This window comes from Cynocephalus volans, chromosome 9 (genome assembly GCF_027409185.1).
Source record: "Cynocephalus volans isolate mCynVol1 chromosome 9, mCynVol1.pri, whole genome shotgun sequence".
Taxonomy (NCBI): domain Eukaryota; kingdom Metazoa; phylum Chordata; class Mammalia; order Dermoptera; family Cynocephalidae; genus Cynocephalus; species Cynocephalus volans.
In genome coordinates this window covers 145,249,675-145,274,534 of record NC_084468.1, presented here as the reverse complement: position 1 = coordinate 145,274,534, position 24,860 = coordinate 145,249,675, and the positions used below count along the sequence as shown (strand labels likewise).

At 36.5% G+C, this 24,860-nt stretch overlaps 1 protein-coding gene across 2 annotated transcripts in view; it reads left to right on the top strand.

The window, feature by feature from the left end:
• The window catches only part of MARCHF1 (membrane associated ring-CH-type finger 1), a 470,370-nt gene that overhangs the window by 404,887 nt on the left and 40,623 nt on the right, over positions 1-24,860 (top strand). For both annotated transcript variants that reach the window (XM_063108506.1, XM_063108505.1), the window contains exon 5: positions 12,442-12,622. In XM_063108506.1, coding sequence (XP_062964576.1) covers positions 12,442-12,622 — 181 coding nt within the window. The remainder of the gene's footprint in view (positions 1-12,441; positions 12,623-24,860) is intronic.

Below are 24,860 nucleotides of genomic sequence, written 5' to 3'. Positions count from 1 at the left end.
GAATGGAACCTATCAGAAAAAAATCTTAGTGTTTTTGTCTAAGTGGAAGTTCTGTTCTATGAAAATTCTGAATAAACTTCTGTGATTTTATTTTTATAAGGCATTTTTATTTCGTTCCACAAAATTTTGCTCTCTGCCCTGAGAGACAAATGATTGGGACAATAAAATTATATGAGAATCATTCTAGATTCCCTATACACTAGGAAAATGTGAATTAGAAAGAGAAAGTAAGGAAGTATATTATCAATTATATATTTGTAATTCTACTGCTATTTGGAAAAATATCTTTCAACTACGATTATTCCTTGAAATATCTCAAATCCAATTATTTGAGCATCTATGAGAAAGTTTGGAACTACTTCCTTCTGCTTTTCAAGATTACTGTCCCCGTACAGTGTAACTGAGTTAAAAATCAAATTATGAGCATTACGATTTTCAAGTGGTAACTGTAGTGACAAATGCTCAGAGGCCCTGTAAGTAGATTAATCTCGAGCAGCTGTATGGGGGACTTTAATTAAAAACTTAAAGTCAGTTTAGTCTGTCTTTTACTCCTTTTCTCCCACAGCCCATCCCCTTCTCCATTTCCCAAATTGAAGCCTAAGTTCTACCAACTTCACTTTTACAGTTTCTCTGTCCTCTTTTTCCACTCTCATACTATTATACGAGTTTTTGTTGAATTTGGCTATTATGATATTCTCTTTTTTTTCTAGTGCGAGATAACACTGTCAGATTAATCTTTCTAATAATCTCAGTTTTTACTATTTTTACCAGACAAAAACTGTATTTTTTTATTATAGTAAGAACAACCTGAGATCTACCCTCTTAAATTTTTAAGTGTACAATACAGAATTTATTGTTATCTATAGACGCAGTGTTGTACAGCAGATCAGTAGAAGTGAGTCATCTAAAAGTTATACCTGGTGAACAGCAACTTTCCATCTTCCCCACCCCCAGTGCCTCATAACCACAATTCTGCTCTCTGCTTTGATGTGTTTGACTATTTTGTATACCTCATATAAGTGGTACAATGCAAAATTTATTCTTCTGCTACTGGTTTCTTTTACTTAGCATAGTTTCCTCAGAGTTTATCCAATGAACATCTAATCTTGTCACAAATGGCAAGTTTCCTTCTTTTTTAAGGCTGAATAATATTTCATTGCATGTATATACCACATTTTCTCTATGTGTTTCCTTGTCTGTCGACAGACACAAGTTGTTTCCACATCTTGGCTACTGTGAATAATGCTTCAATGAACAGCAGAGTTCAAATATCTGCTTTAGGTCCTGATTTTGATTATTTTGGATAAATACTCAGAAGCAGGATTGCTCGATCATATGGCAATGCTCTGTTTAACTTTTTGAGGAACCTTTATACTGTTTTCCATAGCGGCTGCATCTTTTTACATTTCCAACAGTATAGAAGGGTTTCAATTTCTCCACCACCTAACTAACTCCTGTGGGTTTTTTGTTTGTTTTGATAAAAGCCATTTTAATGTGTGTGAGATGATATCTCATTATGGTTTGGATTTGCATTTTCCTGAAGATTAGTGACGTTCAGAATCTTTTCATATACCTGTTGACCATTTGTGTCCTTTGGAGAAATGTCTGTTTAGGTATTTTGCCCATTTTTAGTTGTAATCTTAATTTCGCACTAAAATTCCCACTCCAACTGAATCCAGTTAAAGCTCTTTGTGTGTGTGTGTGTGTGTGTGTGTGTGTGTGTGTGTGTGTGTGTGTGGGTGGGTGGGTGTGGGTGTGGGTGTGGGTGTGGGTGTGGGTGTGTGTGTGTGTGTGTGTGTGTGTGTGTGTGTGTAAGTGTTGGCCCAGCATGAAGAAAATACAAGGCTCTCCGTAATCTTACTTTTTCACTGTGACATCCCCCTATAATCCTATCCAAACTTTCATATTGCTTTCGAACCTGGCCACATACTCTCACCCAATTACCCAGTTAATCCTGTCTCTAAGCACTCACTGAAAATATTTCCTATGCCTCGATCATCCTACTAACATCCATCTCCATCTGCCAAAATTCTCCTAAGGCTTCAACTCCAGTTTATGTACCATATCTTCCACTGGGCCTTAACTTCTCTCCCAATCTCTCCAGGATCTTCCCCTCCCTTGCATACAACAGCACTTGATATGGCACACATCACAGTTTAACTTGGATTCTGACTAGTTGTGCAATCATCCAATGTATAAACTGTCATGGTATAAGCTTCCTAACAGGCAAAGACTAGGACTTATTTATACTTGCATTTTTCACAGCACCTTGTAAAACCTTGTATATAGTACATATGCAGCAAAGTAATTGTTGAAAGAATGACTGATTGAATGAATGAAGAGCGAATAAATGAATAAAGACGAATCAGTCTGCATTCTAAGTGGCTGGAACTGCTGTAAAACATCGATATTTTGCCAAGACACCTACTTGCCAGTGTGGAAGAATTCATATGCAGAGGCGTATTTCTAATTCAATGCATTCTGGGTTATCTCTAAATAAAGTACCTGCTTTATAATTATCCGAAGCAACTTGAAACTTCCTTGGATGTAATGCTTAGCCAGGTAAGATTAATCAGTCAACAAAATTGAAAGGAAGTCATCATCGAGGGTGAGCCTACGTGAATGCAAACGCTTAGCAGGCACAGAGAACTATCATGAAATCAATTTGAGTTAAGAATGTTTGCCACATGCAGAAAAGAAAAAGATTAAAAAGATATAATTGGATAATTTTTCTGACAGCTCTGTTATTATGTATGTACAAAGCCTTATTCTGTATCTGACCACATTATTTCTTCGGTTATATCCACATAGTAAAAGCCAAATGAGTTTATATTATCTGTCCTTTTGTTTTCCCTTCTCACTTCAGTGAATGCAGGTAATAAAAATTTAGCCTAAAAACTTTAAGAATACCTCCTTAGAAATACCTGTTCTAGTTTAATTTTGTCAGTCTTACAAACAAATGCAAAAAGATCTCAAAGCTGACATAAAATGACTTTATGACATGAAAATGTGGAGAAAATTATTACATTGGGATATTCATTCAATATCTATTATCTATTTGCTCATCTATATGTCACTAAAATTATGAGGTAGATCTGGAAAGGTAAATGCCATTAAGGAAAATCATCTTACTCAAAAGTGGATTGAGTCTGAGCTCACCAAAAGACTATGGGCAGGGCAACAAAGTGATGGCTGACACGGGAGGGATTATCCTCATAGGCACAATCCAGCTTTTGATCGCCCCCGAGTTGGAGTATTTGGACAGTCTGAGCTGATGAACAAGCAAGATATATTCTATTGTTAGGCGTGCTCAGGACTGGGACTTCTGTGTACACATGTCAACACAGAGATGGGGGAAATCTAATGTGCTCCGTGAACCCATGGAGACTTCTCAGAAATCCTCAGAGGGCCTCGCCCACTATGATACTGAACCATTAGGCTAGATGAGAATACAGCCGTCTCATAAAGAATCCTTGATCCCAGGCAGGATTTAAATTTCTAGTATCAATGGCACTGAACCATCTCCAGAGGTGGTGAGGGACCCAAGGGGGGTGATTCCAATAGAACCTGCCCAATCCATTGCAGAATTCATTGCCTATGAATTTGAATAAGAATTGACCTCCTCTGCTTCCATTATTGGCACAGCAAGGTGATCATTATCTTCTTTTCCACTGTTTTCCATTGGTGTGATATCTGGTGGGAAGAAAATGCTGCTGATTAGTTGGGATTTTGGATGAGTTCCAGAATTAGAGTTAGGAGCCAGGGACGTTGCTATGTCATTGTCTCTGTTGTTAATCATCTCCTACAGCTCTGTGCAGATGGTCTGAGGTTTTGACCAAGTCACTGGTGACAAATTAGGGCATAAAATTAAATTCAGGAAGTCATGCTATGTAACAGCTTTTTGAGTTGAAAATATTCCTTTGAGAAAACAGAACACTTTTAAAAATCACTTGTGTATGAAGAAGAAGTGTCACTCGTCTGTGGATGGTAAAAAGATTGTCTGTAGATTCAGAATGACCAAACTTATGATTACAAACATTGTATTAGTTGTTTATAAGATATTTTATTCTGATGTCATAGTTGCATTTTTAACTAGAGTGGTCAAGATATTTTACTTCTCAGGCTGAATGTAGCTCAGATTACTTACCTTTGTCTCTATTAAGTAAATCTTAGAAATACAGATTATAAGGCCTTTTTGTTTTAATTCCAAAAATGTGTGCTTGCTCCATGTCAATAAACATAGCTAGAAACAGGTATTAGCAAGAATAATATTAAATACTGTCCATCTTCTCTGTTTAGTAAGTAAAAGATACTTCTCCTTTCTTCTGCAGATCAGTTTGTTTGACTTCCTCTGCTGCTCAGAGAGGGTAGATCAGTACACCTCAGTTTAGTTCCTCAAATGCAAATTTAAAAGTGCTTGGTATATAAAAGGATTACATATTTCTCACTTTCACTATAAGTGAATTTTACCAAAACATAAACAAAAGATGTGTAGCTGGTAACAACTTGTGAGAATTGCTAAATCATCTTACTAAGCCAACTCTTTTGCTCTATGCTCCATACATGTTTAAATAAAACTTAAAGTAAAGCATCCATCCCCAATCCATTTATGATCTAGTGCTTAGCCAACTTTACTGTGATTTTTTAACACACTTATCACTTAAATTACCCATAATAGAAATAACAAATACACACAAAGATCCTGACTCCCAAAATTAATAAACATGAGTTTATTCAGCTCACAATACCAGAACTTGCATAGATGAAACAATTCACAAACAGCAAAGACCAGATCTGGGTAATATCAGCTTTAAGAGCAATGACAGCTCAAGAAATGGAGAGAGCATAGTAGGGAAGGAAAAATTAGAGGCTGTTTCATTAAGGGTGTGAGTCTTAAATTTAGATGAGTCTTGAATTTTTATGTGGTGTTACCAAGAGAAAGAAGGTATCATAGGTATGAGATTATATTTGAAGACATTTCCAGAAGTAGACCTTGATAGAGTGAATGCAGTAGACTGAGGAAATGACCATATGACCATTAATTTTAAAAATATTATTTATCTTTCCGCAACTGCAAGGCTGGGAAGATCCCAGCCCAGTCGATGACATCAGATCTCCTTCGTCCTTCTGGTGCTTCTTGGACTATTCTCCCACCAACTCCTCAATAAAAATAGTTTGATCCCCCCCAAAATAAAAATAATAAAAATATTCTTGCACTTTATTGATCACTTGATTAATTTAATTCTTAACAGTCTGTGAAGTAGACACTGCTATCTTCCCATTTCACTAATGAGGAACTTGTAATACCAGAGATTAAGTAATTTAATCGACACAGATAGACAGAACTGCAAATCTAATGCAGATCGTACTTTCAACAGTCACACCAGTGTTTCCAACATTTTTCACCTCATGGCACATGCAGAGCATGATAACATCTGTGAGTCGACTGAAGTGAATGGACAACATCCAAGACCTCTAAACTGCCTTCTAAGCTAGGCTGAGAGGAATCAAGATCTTGGCACAGCAGGAACTTATTAGTGGCAAAACCCACAGCTGTTAAACTCTGTACCATGCCACCATGCCCTCAAATTTCTTTTCCAATGCTGTACATATTTCATTATTTTTCCTTCCTGTGGACTGATTTTTTCCCCTATTTCTATTTTATTTTATTTTTGGGGTTAGCATTTTTCCTCTGATTACCCTGGGAATTTCATACTTGACCCCTTGGTTTTTCCTCTATTCACTAATTTAGTGAGGCAATCTAGACCCACAACTTCAAGTATTACAAATCCAATTCGCCACCACGATGAGAAACATGTCCAAAGATTTTTACTTACAGATACTGGGCAAGGAGAGAGTAATGAGTTGGGACGGTGGTCCTCTGTCCCCGGGTTACCTGAAACAGGAATGAAGAGGCAAAGAGATAGAAAGAACACATGGCAACTAGCACAAGGGCACTTGGGAAAGTTCACGGAAAAATTTGTATTATCTTTAATTCTATTTTTCCACAAACTTTTTGAAGTACCCTCATATATGTCAGGAAAGAGGGTGCGGATCTCTTTATGTTCATGGGCAAATGCCTGGATTGTTTAAAGAAAGCCGGGAGAAAGAGGACAGCCCAGTCTGCTGGGCAAGAGAGACACCTCTAAGTTTATCTCTGGCCATGGCTTTAGCCATGTGTGTGGTGTAGAACTGGAAACTGTGCTGAGGGTGACTGAGCCCTGCTCCCAGTATGAGAAAGTTAAACCTCTACTCAAAATGATGCTGAAGCAATATAAAATTATAAGAATTCACTACATAGCCAAAAAGATTTAACAGATGGGGAAACCAACTCTGAAAACTTGCCCAAGGCCACCCAGAATAGAAAAGAGAGAAACCGAATTCAGTCCCACATTTACCCTACACAGACCCAAATACGTTCCCACAGCTAACTTTCTTTAAGACATGTGTGACATGACTGACCTGCAGATTCAAATGTCTATCAGTAGCTGACTCACCTGTCTGGAGTTGGAATTCATGACCTTAGCCTTACAAGCATTTGCTCTAACCAACTAACCAACTAGCTACTGAAACTATTTAGTCCCAACGCACTGAAAGCAATACCACAGGTAGACCAAATTAGGAGTAGTGGTAGCAACCTTATGATCCCATGACTAGTCATAGTAAAGTGAACAATTCAAAGTCAATTAAAAATTTATGTGCTTCAAAGAAATTAAATTATATTAGCAAATATTTGATTGCCTACCATGTGCCAGGTACTGCACTCTTACCTCATTTAATGGTCATGGAACCTAAGAGGTATTTTTAACCTTATTTTTCAAATGAGTAAACTGAGAACTTTTGCAGTTTCCCAGAACAGGAAATAAGAATGTGAGTCAGGATTTAATTTACTTCTAAATCTCAAACACCAAGTAATTCTGTAAAATATTTTTTATTTTTTCTATGACAATGGGTAAAACGTAGAACAAAAGAGATATGAATCCACCCATGGGGGATATGGATATTCTACATATACACAATCTTTTACCACTTCCTCCCACTGTCAATCATAGTGACTTCTAGTCCCTCAGACCCACCCTTTTCTCATAAGACACTGACAACAAGATGGTTTCACTTGCTTCCCTGCTCAGAGTCTAGACCCTATGACCTGCTGTTTTCATGAGGTATTCTCTGATGGCCAGAATCCTTCCCTTGTGTTCCTTGCTTCTTCTGACCTCATGATCTCAGGACTGTGTAGAGTGTGCTTCCAGCTGCAGGACTGTGCTCTGACTGCTGAACACCTCCAAGTCACAGCACAGTGTTAACAGCGCTGACTGTAAATTCACGTTGTCCAATCTAACCAGGGAGCTCACAGATGCTTCACAATTCTTATATTCATGCCTGGTTAATTTTTCATCACATGCTCCAACTGACTTTTTCTGGTTCCTTACTGCCTCTATACCACCTTGACCCCATGCCTTCCTCTATTCTGTTTAGCATATGTTGTTTCCTGTATCACAGAACTCAAGACCACTCAGACAAAGCTCCTGTGATCTCTTTTGCCTTCATCCCCTTCTCATCTTTACCTGTCATTTTCCCTCTACCTCTTGCTTTCAAAGGTGTCTGTGTCCCTCCCATGTATTCTTTTTGTCCAAAGATATTCTACCGTGCTTTCTCTCCCCATATTTTCTTGACTTCTCAAGGACCTTCATTTAACAACTGGGCATTCTCTTACCATACTATGTTTTTTAAAGTCTACCTCTCCATGACAACTTCACTTCTGCTTATGAACAACTTTAGGTTTTCCCTGTTAAAAACAAAATGAAATGAAAATTAACAATAAAACTTTAGTCTGCTATCCTTTCACTGCTATGCTATATTTCTCAAAAGCGGGGGGTGGCGGGGAGAGAGACAGACAGAGAGATTATATCTCTTCAACTCATTTACTTCAACACTAATTTCTCACCCACTGCCTAATACCTTTCTGTATGGCTTCTGCCCAAAGTATTTCTAATATTTTTTTTAGCTTATTAAAGTGGTTTCTAAGCATGTGTCAAACTTTTAGCCGTGATAATTAGTTTTGAAAAAGATTTAACACCCAAATTAAACCAATACAAACACAGCAGTATCCATAATCACTGTGCCTAAAGATTTTTTAGTTGGAGGAGGGTATGTAGAAAAGGGGAGGTAGGCAAGTGAAAGGATCACATTGGGAAGGTAGACCAAAAGAAAAGGGGCAAAAATGGCCTGGAATATGGGAGAAGAGAGTTGACTAGCCTGTATTTGAGATGCCCTCTGTAGATTACAGGAATGGCTGAAGGAACTGAACAATCTTGTAAAGGTGCTCATGTCCTCCCCAGTGTCACCACATTGCTCCAGATTCTTACCACCTAGATGATTGCAGTAGTTGCCCAAACAGGGTCCCTGCCTCCGGGTTCTTTCTCTCCCTCTCAATTCACCCTGCATTCTTATGCTATTGTTGTCTAATTTTCTTTGTATATAGCAAGAACTAAGAAAATGGGAATGAATGAAATGATTGATGAATGAATGAATGAATGAATAAAAAACCCCAAAGCTACATAACCATTATGGTTCTTGCAAAGATGACTTTTTTTATTAATGAATAGTTAAAAAAAATAAAAAACTTATGCAGAAAATAATATTCTACCAAAGCCGAGTAGCCTTGGCAAGGGAGGGGATCAAGGGTGGTCAAGGTCATTATAAGATACATAAGGCCAAAAAAAAGCCTGCTTTTTAAAAAATCCAAACATTAAGGCAAGGGACTTTATGCATAAACACAACCCATAAAAAAATAATAATTCTAAAATGTAGTTGCTATATAGCATTTTGTGATTTGCTGTTCACAGAAAGCTAAAAATTATGTGAAAGAACCAGTTCATTCAAGTCATAAATGGTGAAAGTCTCAACATATGCTGATTAGATTGCAAGCAGACTGTTAAAATATTAGAACACCAATAAAATCTGTGAATTTAGCTCATTCCTGTCACTAGGTGACAGGCACCGATGTGGGTGGCCAAAGATTTCATAGAATCACTCGATTCCCAACCCTCAATTTCACATCAAGTAAAAATTCATCAAAATTATGAATATTTTACAGTGCAATTTTATTATGTTATTAAAATCATTTCCTCTATACTATTATTCTGTTGGGAAAAGTATATTTATATTTCCATTACTGTGTTTTCATTTATAATTCAGCAATCATGATTTGTATGAGACCTATCAATTTAAGAATTTTCTAATTCTTTTTTAATGGCACCACTATCATATTATTTTTTTATATCTAGTAGATTTTTGAAATTATATTTAGCTCTTAAATTCATCTGGAACAATCTCAGCGTGGTTTGAAAAGACTCTTGGGGGTTCAACTTGAGCTGAATAATCTAGAAAAAGTTCAAAATGCTAAAAACATGTACTAATAAATCATGTGAAATGGGAATGAAAATGAGCAAAGATTTTGATTTTCCCTATGGGAAATAAACTTAATTTTATGAGAATTTATACTGTTGGTGGTGCTTCAGGTAACAATTTTAACAGAAATTTTAAAAAAGGACTCTATAAGAAATGGGAAGTTGAACTACAACCAATAAGCTGGTCAGCTCAGTTTGAACTCAGTAATCAGCTAAGTCTTTGTTTAAAACTGCTTATGAATAAGTTATTTTTTTCATGTCAGTGAAAAATCAGAGCCTCAGAGTCTTTTTGGAAGCTGTAGAGCATTTGACATGACCTTTTTCTAGTGGTGAATTATCAGATGGCATTAACTGCAAATTTTTCTTTTTCCAGTGAGAATTATTTTCCATCAAAGGAGCAGGATTTAATGCCAAGTCAAGAGGGGCTTTTCTTTTTATTTTGTGCTTTTATATGTAATCTTTAATTTTTTCATTACTTGCAGAGATTGGGTTTGATTTATTTTATGAAATTTGTATTTATTATTGACATATGAATATAGATAATATTCATACACTGTCTTTAACATATATTGTCTTCAACTCAGAATCTCCATGTATACTTTAGGCGGGGGTCTGCAAACATTTTCTGAAAAGGGCCAGATAGTAAGTATTTTAGTCTTTGCAGGCAGATGGTCTCTGCAGCAACTACTCAACTCTGATGTTATACTACAAACACAGCTCTAAACAATATATAAATTAATGGTCAGGTTGTGTTCCAATAAAACTTTATTTATACAGAAAATTCAGTGGGCAGAATTGAGCCGTAGTTTGCTGACCTCTGGTTGAAGGGAGAATCTTTGTGTGGAGGCAGGTAGATAAGAGGTTCAAGGACTTAAGAGATAGCCTCTTATTCTTTATAATCCATTAGATTTCAATGACTGCAAAAATAGATATGCAGCCAAATGAAGAACTATAATATAGAAGCTCAGATTTCCTTTCATTGGCTGTTTTTGTACTAGGTCATATTTTGTTGACTGAATTCAACTCTTTTCAACTAACATTTACTGAGCTTCAATGCTGTGACACTGTACTGCCAGCAAGTATGATACACAGTAAAACAAGCCCAGTTCCTGAGGCCTACGTTTGGAGAGGAGATACTTCAGGTTTTGCTCTCAAAGAATAGGCACTCAGATAATTCCCCCCCCACCACCACCATGTTGCCCACCATTTGCAGTGCTACTTTGTAACTCAGTCCAGGGGAAGGAGGGACCCATCACTCCCCCCCACCCCCACCCCCAGGACTTCAGAAATCATGTTTCTTTTGACTTACTTTATTTTTACTTAAGAAATGAATTCAGAATACTTGTGTACTCTGTCATACTTCTTTATTTTGAGGTTGTGGGGGTGCTGGGTTTCAATTCCTGTATCATACTGCAGTAACAATCTGAGCAGCTATTTTATTTTCCCTGGGGAGACAGCTGATATCTCTCTCTCTCTCTCTCTATATATATATACCTCTATATATATAGAGAGAGAGATGGATAGATTTTAAATCCACTCCTTAAAATTCATGCTTTTCTTCCAGCCTACCACTATGACTCAGCTCAAAAAGAGTAGTTCTGTAGATTTTTTAAAAAACTTTAAATGTTACTTTTAACATTAGTATTTCTAACAAATTTAAAACAATATTTCTAATGAAAGTTAGTAGCAACTTTTAACAGCTGGTCAAATTATTAGAATTATTGAAGAGCTGAGATTTGAGTTCGCAACCTGGAGATATGAAAGGCTTATCTCATCCAAAGAAGAAAATAAATTATTTTTAAAAATCTGAATATGAGCATAATGAAGATTTCATAGACCGTGTATCTATAAAACTAGAATTCATAATAATTCAGAAACTAGTTGAATTCTGAACTCATTGGCAGATTAGTAATTAACATTTCAAACAATAGGATGTACTTTACTTGAATTTTTTCTCATGAGTAATTTTTGGGACTTTTAAACAATGATGATTATTGACAGCTTAGACCAAATAGGTGTGCATCTTCCTAGGAAAATCTTTGTAATATGTTCAGACTGAGACTTTCTGTGTTAACTTTACTTTTTGTTTTATTCAATACCCAATATAGTAGAAATAAAACCCATTTCTACTCTGCTACAGTATTAAATGCTATGTGGGCTTATGTGACCAGATATTGGCTGATTATATCATGATAAAATAATAAAAACATTTTTATTTTCACAGTGGGTGTTTATGTTATACAAAGTGACATTTCTCTAATTTTCTATAACATAAATAAAGATGATGATAGCATGTAAAAAAATTAAACAAACAAACAAATAAATAAATAAATTATAAACTATGGCCCAATAAAACTGTCATCAAAATAACACAATGAAGTTATCAGACTACAACATTCATAGAATACTTGTGTAATAACTTTTATAAATGGTAGCTCATAGACAGTGGCCAATTAAATAAACTGGGGACATAGCTCAATAGTTGTACTGTTAAAATTGGCTTTGGTGTAGGAATGAAATGTCAGTTAAAATTTTGGGGGGTGGGTAGGTAACAGTTTTACTGAGACACATACCATACCATACAATTCACCCATTTCTTTCCTTCCTTCCTTCCTTCCTTCCTTCCTTCCTTCCTTCCTTCCTTCCTTCCTTCCTTCCTTCCTTCCTTCCTTCCTTCCTTCCTTCCTTCCTTCCTCCTTCCTTCCCTCCCTCCCTCCCTCCCTCCCTCCCTCCTTCCTTCCTTCCTTCCTTGTGACTGGCAGGTGCAGGTATCCAAACTGATAGTACATTTTGATGTACCAGTGTCTAATGCCTCATAACATGACTTGAGCCCAGCAATGACCAGAAAAGTGAAAGTAAACTCATATTGATCATAGATTTGGTTCTAGCATCAAAGTTGGAGTGAAACGTTCATATGTTCTAAATCTTAGGTTGCAGCTTCTCATATAGTCTTGTATAAGCAAGAATAAAAATACACTGGCAAGAAAAGCTCTCTGGGAGATCTCATACTGGCTGCTGTGTCCTTTCCCAGGATCTGTCACTGCGAAGGGGATGAAGAGAGCCCCCTCATCACACCCTGTCGCTGCACGGGGACCCTGCGCTTTGTCCACCAGTCCTGCCTCCACCAGTGGATCAAGAGCTCTGACACACGCTGCTGTGAGCTCTGCAAGTATGATTTCATAATGGAGACCAAGCTCAAACCCCTCCGGAAGGTACAGTATCCACAGGAACTGGTTTGGGAGAGAGAACTTGCAAAGTAGGCTAGTTTTAAAATCCCCCTTTCTTCCCCAATAAGATTCCGCTAACATGCTAATATTCATAAAGAGTACATGTCCTGTGTTGGGCTCAATGTGCAAAATGAAGCTAAGTTTTGCAGATAATCCTTCCTTTCTTTGATTTATATTCTAGGGCCTCTGATTTATATATCACTTTTCACAATTAAAATGTGTGTTTATGTGCATAAGTACATACATAGAAACACATATATGTACATCTGTGCAAAATATACTTGTAATTCAATGTATTTGATGAGAACTGTGGGAACTTTGAGTAAGTACCCAAGTAGATTAGATGATAGATGGCATTAAAACGACATAAACTCATCAAACTTCCTGAAAGTCAAGCATTAGGTCATAGAAGAGAAAGATTTCTTCTATAAGTTGTGGACTATTTTTTGTTTCTTTTTATTTGGGATTGGTTTGACGGCTCATTATAATTAGAGTAGGTGGAAAGAAAGGGCCGAGCCCGTGGCGCACTTGGTAGAGTGCTGCGCTGGCAGCGCGGCGACGCTCCCGCCGCGGGTTCGGATCCTATATAGGACTGACCGGTGCACTCACTGGCTGAGTGCCGGTCACGAAAAAACGACAAAAAAAAAAAAAAAGAGTAGGTGGAAAGAAAAAGTATTATTTTCCATTTTGTGTATTAAGCTGTAAGAGAGAGAGAGGAGGTAAGTATATTTTTGTCTATAAGGTTTATCTTCAAATTCCTCATTTATGTTATAGTTCTCTAAAGAATTCAGACAAGACTGTGAGTCAAATGTAAAGTTAGCATCTCACTCAAAGATACAAAAAGACAACTTGTAAAGGATGCAAACAAAGACAATGAACTTTATATAATTCATGCTTAATAGCTGGGCCCCTAAATTTTAGCATGTGAAATTCATCTTTTTGCCTGCCTGCAGCCTTACATATAAGGATGCCTCAATTTCTAAAGGAGAGTATGGAGACCTCAATTTAAATACTGACTTAGCCTGAAGCTGCTTTTTCATTTAAATTAAACATAAAGCAAAAGTGGATAGAAAGAACATTGCTTTGAAATAAACACGATAGCTTCCAGAATAAGCAGAGATTAAAAAAAAAACAAAAAAACAGATAAGAGTATTCTAGTAGGCATCGGACCAATGGCTAGCCATGGCAATTCTTCATGAATTCTGTAAATTACGGAGAAGGAAAGTAACATTTCCTGCTTTCGTGCGCCTTGATTTAAAAAATCTACAAATGGTTTATACATGTCAGAAATGATGCACAAAGTGCCTCTGGGATATGCGTTATCTTTTTTTAATATATGGGGTGACCTGTGTAGCAAAAGGTGACACTCTGTTTCTCTAGGTCCCAGAGCAATCAGTGCCTAAAATAGAAATGGACCTTTATTCCTTGCCCTTTACTTTATCCACTGAACAGATGCTGTATGCTGTCTGGAGTAGCTAAATGACACATTGTGCTCCATGAGTCTCTAAATTTCTCTTCTTACCCTTAGGGAACTACAAATTGTTTCATTGCCTCTGTGTAGTTCTCTCTGTTTTGTTTTGTTTTTTTCCCCCACCCTCCTTCTACATAAAATTTTCAGTTCAGCTTTGTCAAACATGATATTTCAATTTGAGAGAGACAATTTTAAATAACATATTTAAATTTTCTGGTTTTTACTATATCTACCATCACCACCACCACTCCAATTTTTTGTATAATAAATAAAACATGATGCTAAGATGGAACTTGAAAAGTCATCTTTTTCTACCTTCGGCTTTTGTAGAATCACCCCTTAAATACAACTTTGATCCTTTATTGATATTCCATTCCCAGTAATTTACAACCCTATCAGGAAATCCTGTTTTTCTCAACTAACGTGTTAAAAAACCAGAGAAATCCAGTAAACACGTCTATCTTCTTCAATATTCATGATAATGTGTTGCTGCAACCTAGTGGGTACCTACTATCTGTTGATTAATGAAATATCCTGGTTTCTTTTTAAAAAAAACAAAAAACATTTTTTTGATTGAGCATAAATATTGATAAAAGACAGTATTCCTCATATTTAATAGCATATATATATGTACAGGGGGTGTTAGAATCTAATCCAGAGGTTGCTTCTTAACAGTCCACAGATGTGTTTTATTTGACCTACAGGGCTTAAAATTTGAATTTTAGTTACCAGTGTTTAAATATGTGATTATTTCATGTATAATTCCATACATCTGAATTAGTTTGAAAATCATGGAATCTGGCTTTACTGGTATCATATTCCCATATGACAACAACCAGTAGAGCTCAGTGGTGTCTGGCCTCTTTCAAAGGCTATTTGCTTTCAAGTTCTCCACTTTTCTCAGTTCTCACTTCCTTCTGATCCAGAGACTTCCTGCCATCTCCTTTCATTGGAGTACCTCTGACCTTGGTGTAGGGACCTGAATTTTCAACTCCTAGTTTAACACATGAAGTCTAGACATGAGAAACATGCATTCTATTCCTTTCTCCATGATTTATAGGTTTTGAAAACCTAGGGAAAGTATTCCAAAGTTTCACTTTCTGCTTTAAATATATGGGGCACTAGGTTAACACGTAAGAGGCAGTATGACTTTTCAGATTCTGAGGTGATATGAACTATACAGATATGAAGCATTTCTACACTGTTCCAGATGCTGTATTTTTATGGCACTAAGATTCATTAACAGTTTTCTTTCAGTAGTTTTTAAATGGTCATTAAGAAAGCCAGGTAGAGCATTCGGTTAGAATACATTTGAACTACATACAATTAGTTGCTCTCAACTCAGTAATTTCATTACAGTTTGTAACATTTTAAAGACCAGCCACATAAACAGTTAATTTAGCTAATGACTCTGAATTTCTGCCATTAGCCAGTGTAGGCAGGAGATTTTGTTTAGATGATACAGCTTCAAGTAGAAAGGTGCAAATCTTCATAATCTAAACGGACTTTGTGCTTAATAGTTAGTTCTCCAAAGATATCAGTAAAATTTTGTCACTTCATTAATTCTTACTACCACTACACCAAAGTCTATACTTAGTAAATTCATCAAGATATCCTAATGTTTTCAGAAGAAAATCTTTAAAGTCAAAGTAAAATCAAGGGCTTATTCAAGAAAAAGCAATTTTCATCATTTTTAAGTCAGTAGATCAGCTACTTTTGTAACACTCAGTAAAAACCCCGTTAATCTGCTGAGTTACCCAGGATCAGAAATAATTCTCAGGGTCCAGAAAAATCAAAGAGTCACAAATAAAGAAAGCATAGTGAATACTCATTGCAATTTGGAAATAACACAGTATCGATTAGGAAACATAGACTAATCTACTATTCAGAAGCAGAAGAATTGTATGGGGTTCAGATTTAGATCACTCCCGAATGGAAGACACCAGCTGTTGGATAGAAAGCCAAGTTTATAAGGACAGCAAATACTACTGACAACTTTATGTTCTCGCCTAAAATATTTACATAATTTTCCATGTAGAAATTATTTTACAAATACATAATATAAAATAATTGACTCCATGCATCCTTTTGTTTCTTTTGTAAAATGACATGCAGTAAACAAATTACCTTTGCTTTAGTAACAATTAGGATGAACTATATTTCATTTTTCTAGATCAAAAACAGTTGAATATTGGAAAAGGCATATAATATAAGGAAGCTCTGTGTGAATTTATTATGCAGAATAAAATGAATAATTTTGGTATTTCTACATTTTCACCATAATGACTTACAATGCTTTAGTTTAAATACATACTTTTTTAAATGAATAACTATATTTGAGTAACACTTTCTTAATTTCACCCTTTTCTTACTCAAATTAAGAAAAGGAAGAAGGCCAAAGGCCAGCACAAGTTCCCATAACAAGCCAGCTGCCCTAAGTTTATTACTGATTCTCTGCTGATCTGGAGGTCTTGGCCTAAAATTGAACAGGGCAGAAGTTTAGGTCGGATTTTTAGCTAGGATCTTCTTGCACTCTATTGAATAATGTTGCCTAACCACACATAAAAGAAATTTTAAATGCATCATTTATTTATCATTATGGGGACTTTGCTATTTCACAAACCTACTGAATTTCTGCCACGTGCCAGATATTTAAGATATATCACTTAATTAATTCAATCCTCATTACAATCCCATTTTATGAAGGCATATCAAGCCAAGTTTAAAGATGAGGAACATGAGACACTATATCAAACTTAATCAGGATCGCACACCACAGAGTTTCCTGTTTCTAAAGCTTGTGCTCTCTGTGCTGTTCCACGCTGCACTAAATGGCTGTGTGAGGCTTTCTCATTAAATATCAAAACATTAGTTGTTACTTAAACTATTTCTGATAGAAACCTTTCCAAATAAATCTTCCTAAAATAAAAATTTTTCTAAAATCTTCCATCTTAAACATGGATATTTTGCCCAATATTGTTTTCTAATAACTCGGTTCCCTCATTATAGGCACATCAATTATTTTGCATGCTGAACAATATTAAGAACTTCAATAGCTTGAAACACAAATAAGTTGTTTATCTTCTTCCTACTTTCTCTAGCCTACTGTGTTGCAAAAGCCTTTCTATCTTTTTTGTTGTTGTTGTTTCTCTTCTCTTCTCTCAGTGCATCAGCCATCACTTCTCTGTTCCAATAGTCCTTACTCAACATGTTACATACCTACTCCTCTTCTGCTTTAAACAACAACAACAAAAATGGAGGATTATAGAGTTGGGTCTACAAAAGGCTGAAGTCAGTCCTCAATAAGCTTCTGCAAGACTCTTTTTTGATCATTGGCAAGAGTTTTGGTGGGCATGGACATTCTGACATTATTCTAGGTTTCTTGGAATTCTCTTTGGAAGCCTTCTTAATTCTCAGGTCTACTCAAGGTACTTGGGATTACGTGATAAGAAAGCCCTCGGTGAATGAAGCTCTGATGAAGTTCAGATGAAGTTCAGGATATTCCCCTGTCAGCATTCTGGGAAGTAGGTTACTCTGTTCCATTTGTCCACAAATATATAAGCCTACAGGCAATGAAAATCTTTGCCCTAACGTAGTCCAGGCAAAAACTTTCTTGCAAAGAGGATCCATAATCCTAATTCACAATGCCTATTCATTCTCCTATTTTCTTCACACTCAGTTTCACTTCTATTGTTACATGATCTCTAAGGGAATTCTATGTTATTTAGAACACTCTTAGGAAATAACTTTGTTTTCAAACTCACACACTCTCCAAACGAGCCAGGTAAGTTTTCCACGACAAATTTCTCACTGTCCGGTGGAGGTGCTGTCTCCAGTCACTCTTCTCCCGTTCTCACTGCTCCATTCACTGAGAAGGTGTCCAGCAGGCTACTTAGTTGATTTCTATGAAAAGGGACACAATGAGTAAACCACAAAATAACAAAATGAAGATCATTAAGAAAAAAGTATCTCAATTTGATTGGAGCATTAACCTTTCTGCTAAAATGTTTTTCTTGTTTTGTTGTTTTTTAGTTTGTTGTATTGCCTTAATACACTCATGCTCTCAAAACTACAATTGATATTTCAATTAAAATAATACTCCAGTGTAAGTAGACAGCAATGTCAACGTGTGTCAAATAATTTAGGAAATACAAGTGTCTCGTGGCTTATGCTAACAGATACTTGGGATTTATCATATGGCTTCTATCCCTTTGTCTTTGAATGAAACACTGGTAAGTCAATTAGTCTTTTGAAATTTCATAGAAATGTGTAGGCCTCTGAGATCAGTATTATAGAACAGCTTGTTCAAAATAGAAATATTGCTCTCGGGGCAGCAAAGAGCTTATTCTTGTGTGTAGCTCTCATCCATAAACATAGTTCTCCCTCTAGGCAGGTTTGAGCCCACATCACCAGCAAACTGTTCTGAATGATTGTTCTGAGAGGGCTCTGACAATGCCCAGTTTATTCGTTCACTGACTTTACTGTACTAAACATCTACCACGTGCCAGTCATGTTCAGTAGTGGACAAGATAGAACAAAATCCCTGCCCTCAAGGAACATATAGCCTACTACAAAAGACGGCAAAGGATGCAGGAATTTCCTGTAACTGCAGAGAGAATGAAACAGATCATTCAAAAGGAGAGCTGGCCACCATGATGTGTTTAATCTTTGTAAGATCATCCATATCTAAAGATATGTTTTTTTAAAAAAAATCAACAACTATAAACAAATAGCAAAATGATTGTCTTTTCTCTTTTGTTCTCCATGCCTCTGTTGCATATCCATGGAGAGAGAACTGGGAAAGACTTAGCAGAGGGTGTCATGAGGTAGCCTTAACTAAACAACTCCTGGATAATCACTGCTGGCTGTAATAGATTAAATGGAACATTTCTCGTCAATACTTCCTTATGAGTAGATCCAATTCTGTACTACTTTAGCTCTGTTTCTCTCTTTGAAAACTATTTGAAGTACATAACCTAACCTGTTTGATAAAAATGTCACCTGTGTTACTATTCTAGATATGAAAAAAGAACCACTTAACTTACATTAGACTTGCTGTTGAAGTCTTTAACCAGATACAATTCCACCCTTGAGAAAATCCTTTTTCATTTTAACAAGGACTAGGGACACACAAAATGGAACTACTTTTATATATTGTATATTGTGATGATTCAAACATCAATTGTGGTTGAAATGATGAAATCAATATTATTGCTGTGATCTATATGGAAAGCACAAAAGCATTAAATTTGAAAGTACAGAAGCACATGCATGCACACATGTGCACACACACACACATACACAATTACAAATAAAGATTTCCCCAAAGCATCAGCTTATGATTGAGTTTTAAATTGCTTTTATATTTAAATTTTCCTTTAAAGATTTTTCTCTCTCAGCTGCAGGGATTTTTTCTTAATTTATTATTCCAATTTCTCATGTCTTGGCATCAAATATAAGAAGAATTCTTCGCTAAATTTTTGGTTTAATTTTTTGAACCATAAGGCACTGGAAATCAACATGGCTTTTCTTTTTTTTAAACAACTACTTTAGATCAAATCAAATTCTTCTCTCTATCGGAAAACAGGCAAGAGAGAAAAGGGGAAGACTTTTGATGTGATCTATCCGGACTGATGTTGTCTAGTCCTATTGTACATACATTAACCTGCTAGGGTGATGTTATCAACATTTTAATAAGACAGATGGCTGAAAGATTTCACTCCAAAAGAGAGCTAATCTCTCACAAGTCAGCTTCCTTTTAATTTTTTATTTTCCTCTGAGTGTACCATCAAGTGGCTCCTGTTTTTTTGTTTCCCACATAAATATACCATCCACAGCCTAATCATACCAAAGCTGTTATCTTGCACATGATTATTTATCCCAAATTAGTCTGATTTACTCACTCGGCCACAGATACAACAGAACCTGCCCCTTTGAAATGTACAGCATGCAATATTATAAAATGTGTGGAGAAGTGAGAGTAGGATTCAGAGACGCTGGGCAATCCATACCCTGCTCTTTTCTGCATTCTCGCTGGTAGAGAAGTGAGTGATGGGCAGAGGGAGGCCAGCTAAGTTCCTCTGATGGAGGTCCCTCCACATGGACACCGGAAGGGAATAAAAAAGAGGTTTGCCTAGAACACAACAGGCTGCTATTGTAAGGACTTCCCTCCACGGGACTCGGTACTCCCCTCCCGTAACCCAAACAGCCCTGCACTCAGAGAATGATGGATATTTTTAAATCATCTTTTAACTGAAATACTAGAAATGTAGCTAAATAAAATGAAGAAATAATTAATTCCAACAGTAAAGAAAAGAACACCAGGCTAGGAGTTGGAGGATCAGGTTTTAATTCTAGTTCTGATGTTTAACCCTTCTGAGCCTTGCCTCAGTTTCTTCAGCTGTAAAACTAGAAGACCAGATAAGGGTATCTTTATTGTTTCTTCCACCTTAAAACTCTGTGATTTCATGAAAAGCAAAGTGAGGAATCAATTTATTTAAAAGAAAGAGAGAGAAAGAAAGAAGAAAAGAGACCTCATGTTCAAATGTATTTTAAATGTTCAGAAGAAAAAGAAATACAGGTGTAAAGAAAACGCTTCATGCCTCTAGTAGCTCAGGTTGTGCACACAGAATGCTGAGGAGGGAGGCCAAGGTGCAGTGCGAGCAAAATAACGTGTGCGCTTCTTAATCTTTCTCATGACCCTTTAAAGCAAACCCTGGTGAGAAAAGCAGCATGTACCCTCTCTGTAATTAAAAAAAAAAAGAAAAGAATTAAGAAGAAGGATTAAAGTACTAAAGTTAGGACAGGGCAGAAGAGGGGAAAGAAAGGAAGAGAAAGAGGAGGAAAGAAGCAAAGAGAGGAAAGGAAGGTGTGGGGGGCAGTAGGGTGAAGAAAGGTGGCCAGAAACTAGGTATAGGTGTCCAGGCTACACTTTTTTCTTAAAAGTTGTAAGCAGGTGGTTAAAGGCTGAAGTAAAGCAAAATCAAGTGGTTCTTGACAGCAAAGTTCTTCTGTAGCCCTGAGGCCTACATGAAAGACTTCTGACCCTAAGGAAAGAGGCAGGATGGGCTGAAGGTCATTTTCTACTTGGCATAGTGAGAAGAACCAGTGCAGATTTAAGGGCTTAGCAAATCAGATTAGTTGAGTCTAAGAAAGATATTCTGGGTTTTTTTAAGGTTAGGGTTTCTATAAATGTAGAGCTAGTTTAATACAAAGGTTGATATTTTAATGAAGTATTTTTATCAATAAACAAAGTTAACACATTTGGAGCTAGATCTTTTTCTGCATTTAGGAAATGGCTTATTTCCTAGGAGACTGATGAGCTCCTAGTGGACTCTATTCATATATAAGACCACACTGACAGCCAGCTGTGTCTGAAGGACTACACTGAAGGAATTCCAGTAATGCCCAGTTAGGATTCACTACTCCCACTTTATTCATTCAGTCAACAATTTACTGATCACCTACGATGAGCCAGTCACTGTCCCTAGCACTAAGAGTGTAGCAATGAGCAAGAAAAAAATCCTCTGACCTCGGAGAATTTATATTCTGGTGGGGTAGGGGTAAAGATAAGGAGTCTGAAAATGACTTGGTTGTAATATTTTGAAATGGAGTTGAAAATAGCCTGGGGATAGTTATAGTAACTCCAGATGGGATTAATATAATTATAACTCAAGGAAAATTCTTGGGAATTTTTAGGTGAAGAAATCATCAATTTCAGAGCTGCCATTCTGTTCCATTAGGGGAATAATTTAATAAAGAAAATTAAGACGAAAAGTTTGTTGAATGTAAGTAACCAGGGCTATAAAGAGGCACTAAGTTAACTCTGTCCAAGTGGGCTGAGAAAAATTACTAACAGTGTCTGTGGAGAGCTGCCCAGTCCCAAAGACAATTTACTTTATATCAGAAACCAGATAAGTAATATAAATGAAAGAAGCAGTGTGGTTTTATGATTATAAATAACAAGTAAAGCATGTTAAGGAGTGGCGGGGCCTAGGCATTCTGTAATAGACATGCCTACTGTAAAGGGAGTAGTAACTACTCAGCTATAGTGCAATGTTGCCAAATCAACTACTCTTTTAAGTGAAGCCAAAATTTTAGATTTGTTTAATCTCTTTCATTTTTAAAAAATAATATTAACTCATTCAAATATGAAAACTATTTAGGTGAAGCAAAATAGTTCTGAAGGCTAGATTCAGCCTACAGGCCAAGAGTGTAGAATCTCTACAGGTTAGAAATGTCCATATAACTCTGCAAATATTTACCTAATGGGATATAGCAAACCGCAGTGAAAAAAACAAACAAACAAAAAAACTAGATATAGTGTGCAGATGAACTGGATTCAACCCCCTCATGTAGAGACTCTGTGGTTTTGGGCAAGTCCCATGACCTGAGGCAGTTTCCTTTTCTATCAAAAAAAAGGAGGTGGAGGGGTGGCAATTTTTAGGGTTCTACTGAGGGATAAAATAATGTAAGAACAAGTACTTTGTAAACCATAGAGTCCTACAGAATGGTGATGTCACTGTCTCTCCTCACCCTCCATTATCCACACTGTAACAAGCTCACATTTCCATTCTTACTAAATCAATATTTAGCATTGAATCAACTTTAAGGCCAACAAGAGAGTAGTATGCATATTTTCAAAGAGCTGATGATTTCTAGAGCATTGGACGATTGTATGGATACAACGCACTGATTAATTTGTAGTATGGTCATCTAGATAAGAGTTGTGCTGGTTTAAGTTTGCAACCTAATTTATCTATAGGGGATTTGCTGAACAAATTAATAAAGTAAGCAAGATTAAGACAGAAAAATCCTTAACATACCAAAAACTCTTCAGGAGTTTACTTTAAAAAAATGTTAAAAAACAAAAACCAAAAATTAGTCTAGTCTGGCATATTTGATCAAGATTTATTTTATGCCTACTTTCTAAAGGGTTGTGCTAAGTGTATCAGGAAGAAATTTGCATTTGAATATTTGATATAGTAATAAATCATTTGTAAAGATGCATTAAAATATTTCTCTTAAAGACTTCTTATATAAAGTAATCCAGTAGTCTATGATTTTTATCTAATGTATTTGTATTTAAGATCTTGAGCTTTAGAGTCAGCCTGTCAGCATTTGGGTTCTTAAAAGTAGTCACATAGCTTTACAGCCTTGGGCAAATTTCATAATTTCTCCGTGCCTCTATTTCCTCATGTGTACAACTGGGATAATAAAAATACGTACCCATTATATGGTTTTTAGAAGAACTGAATGAGATAATGCATCTTAGCACTGTATCTGGAACATGAAGAGAGTAAATATTAACTACTAGTATGTGTAAATTTTAAATGATTTTAATTTTAACTTTTAAGTATTTTTGGTGGCCCTAGAATTTTTAAGTTAGTAGTGTCTTTGAGATTACAGTTGGTTTCCACAGCTGTTTAAAGCAGTAGAATTGCCCCTTTGTAATGCAATTTTATTTAGAATTCAAAAATATTAAGTAAAAGGACACAGAGTAAACAGAAACAGATGATTGAACTATGGCATTCCCAAAGGATATTATGTCTGCAAAGCCAAGGTGACACAATGTTTACCCAGGAACACCTGAAAGTGTTGGAAGATGTGTTCCAAAAGACCACATACACAGATTGCTATGTGGCTTTGACCTCAACCTTGCTGATCCAGTAGAAACTCTGGTTCAGGAACCATGGTGTCAAATGGAAGATGCAGCAGTGAAAGACTCAGCAACAGCTGGCACCAGGAGCACCAAAATATCCCATTTTGGTGAAGGAGGAGGAGACCCCTCACCCACAACTGCTGCAAACATTTGTCCTGTGATTGCTAGAATTTGGATGCCTAATGCATCCAATTCACCTGAACTTTCTGGCACCGAGTAACCTTAAGCAGTTGGTGCCTCTGTTTGGAATTATGATGGAATTCTTAGCCTCATAATGTGCAGTGATATGCCTGGGAGTCTCTGGTCCTCCTTGGGCCATTGCTTCCTGTGATGTCTATAGACCATTTTATGCAATTGCATGCCTTATCTGAGGAAGACAGTCTCCTCTCCTAGATAAGTATCTCTTTTCCAATGTGCTCTGGCCAGGATGGGCTGGCTAGCACTGATGGTCAGTATGGCTTCTGACCCAGACACACCTGAGAAAGGTCTGTGGTACAAAGCCTGATTGTCATAAAGATATTTCCAAACACCTTTAATAGGTAGCCTTGAGTCTAAAAAGACCAGGCTCGGGGTTTTAACTATTGCTGTAAGAATAATCTCTCCACCTTTCCTCACAGCTCACATCTTCTGCCTTCTCTTTCTGAATCAGAGACAGTTATCAAGTGACTCTCGAGAAATAGCATAAACTAAGCTCCCAACTTACCAGTTAAGTTTAGTTCAATAAAACACCCCAACCAAATTCACTAGAACTTAATTATTAGTTTTGACTGCACTGATCCTTTGAAAGGGTCTCAGGGATCCAAAAAGAGTCCCCAGATGACACTTTGAAAAACACTGCTCTAGGGTAACAGTTGATTTCTTTAATGAATGCCATTTTAAACAGTTGTAAGATGGTTTCTTATGTTGATTTAACCAAAATAGCCATTCATTTATATTGGAAGGTCATGGGAAATATGACTGAGGAGTGGTGTGGCATTGTATTAAATTATCAACAATAATGAGACCAATAGTTGATGTGTGTCATTAATGAATTGCCAACAGCAGTAGAAGCATATTATAAAAAAAGATGAAGTCAAATATCAAGCATTATG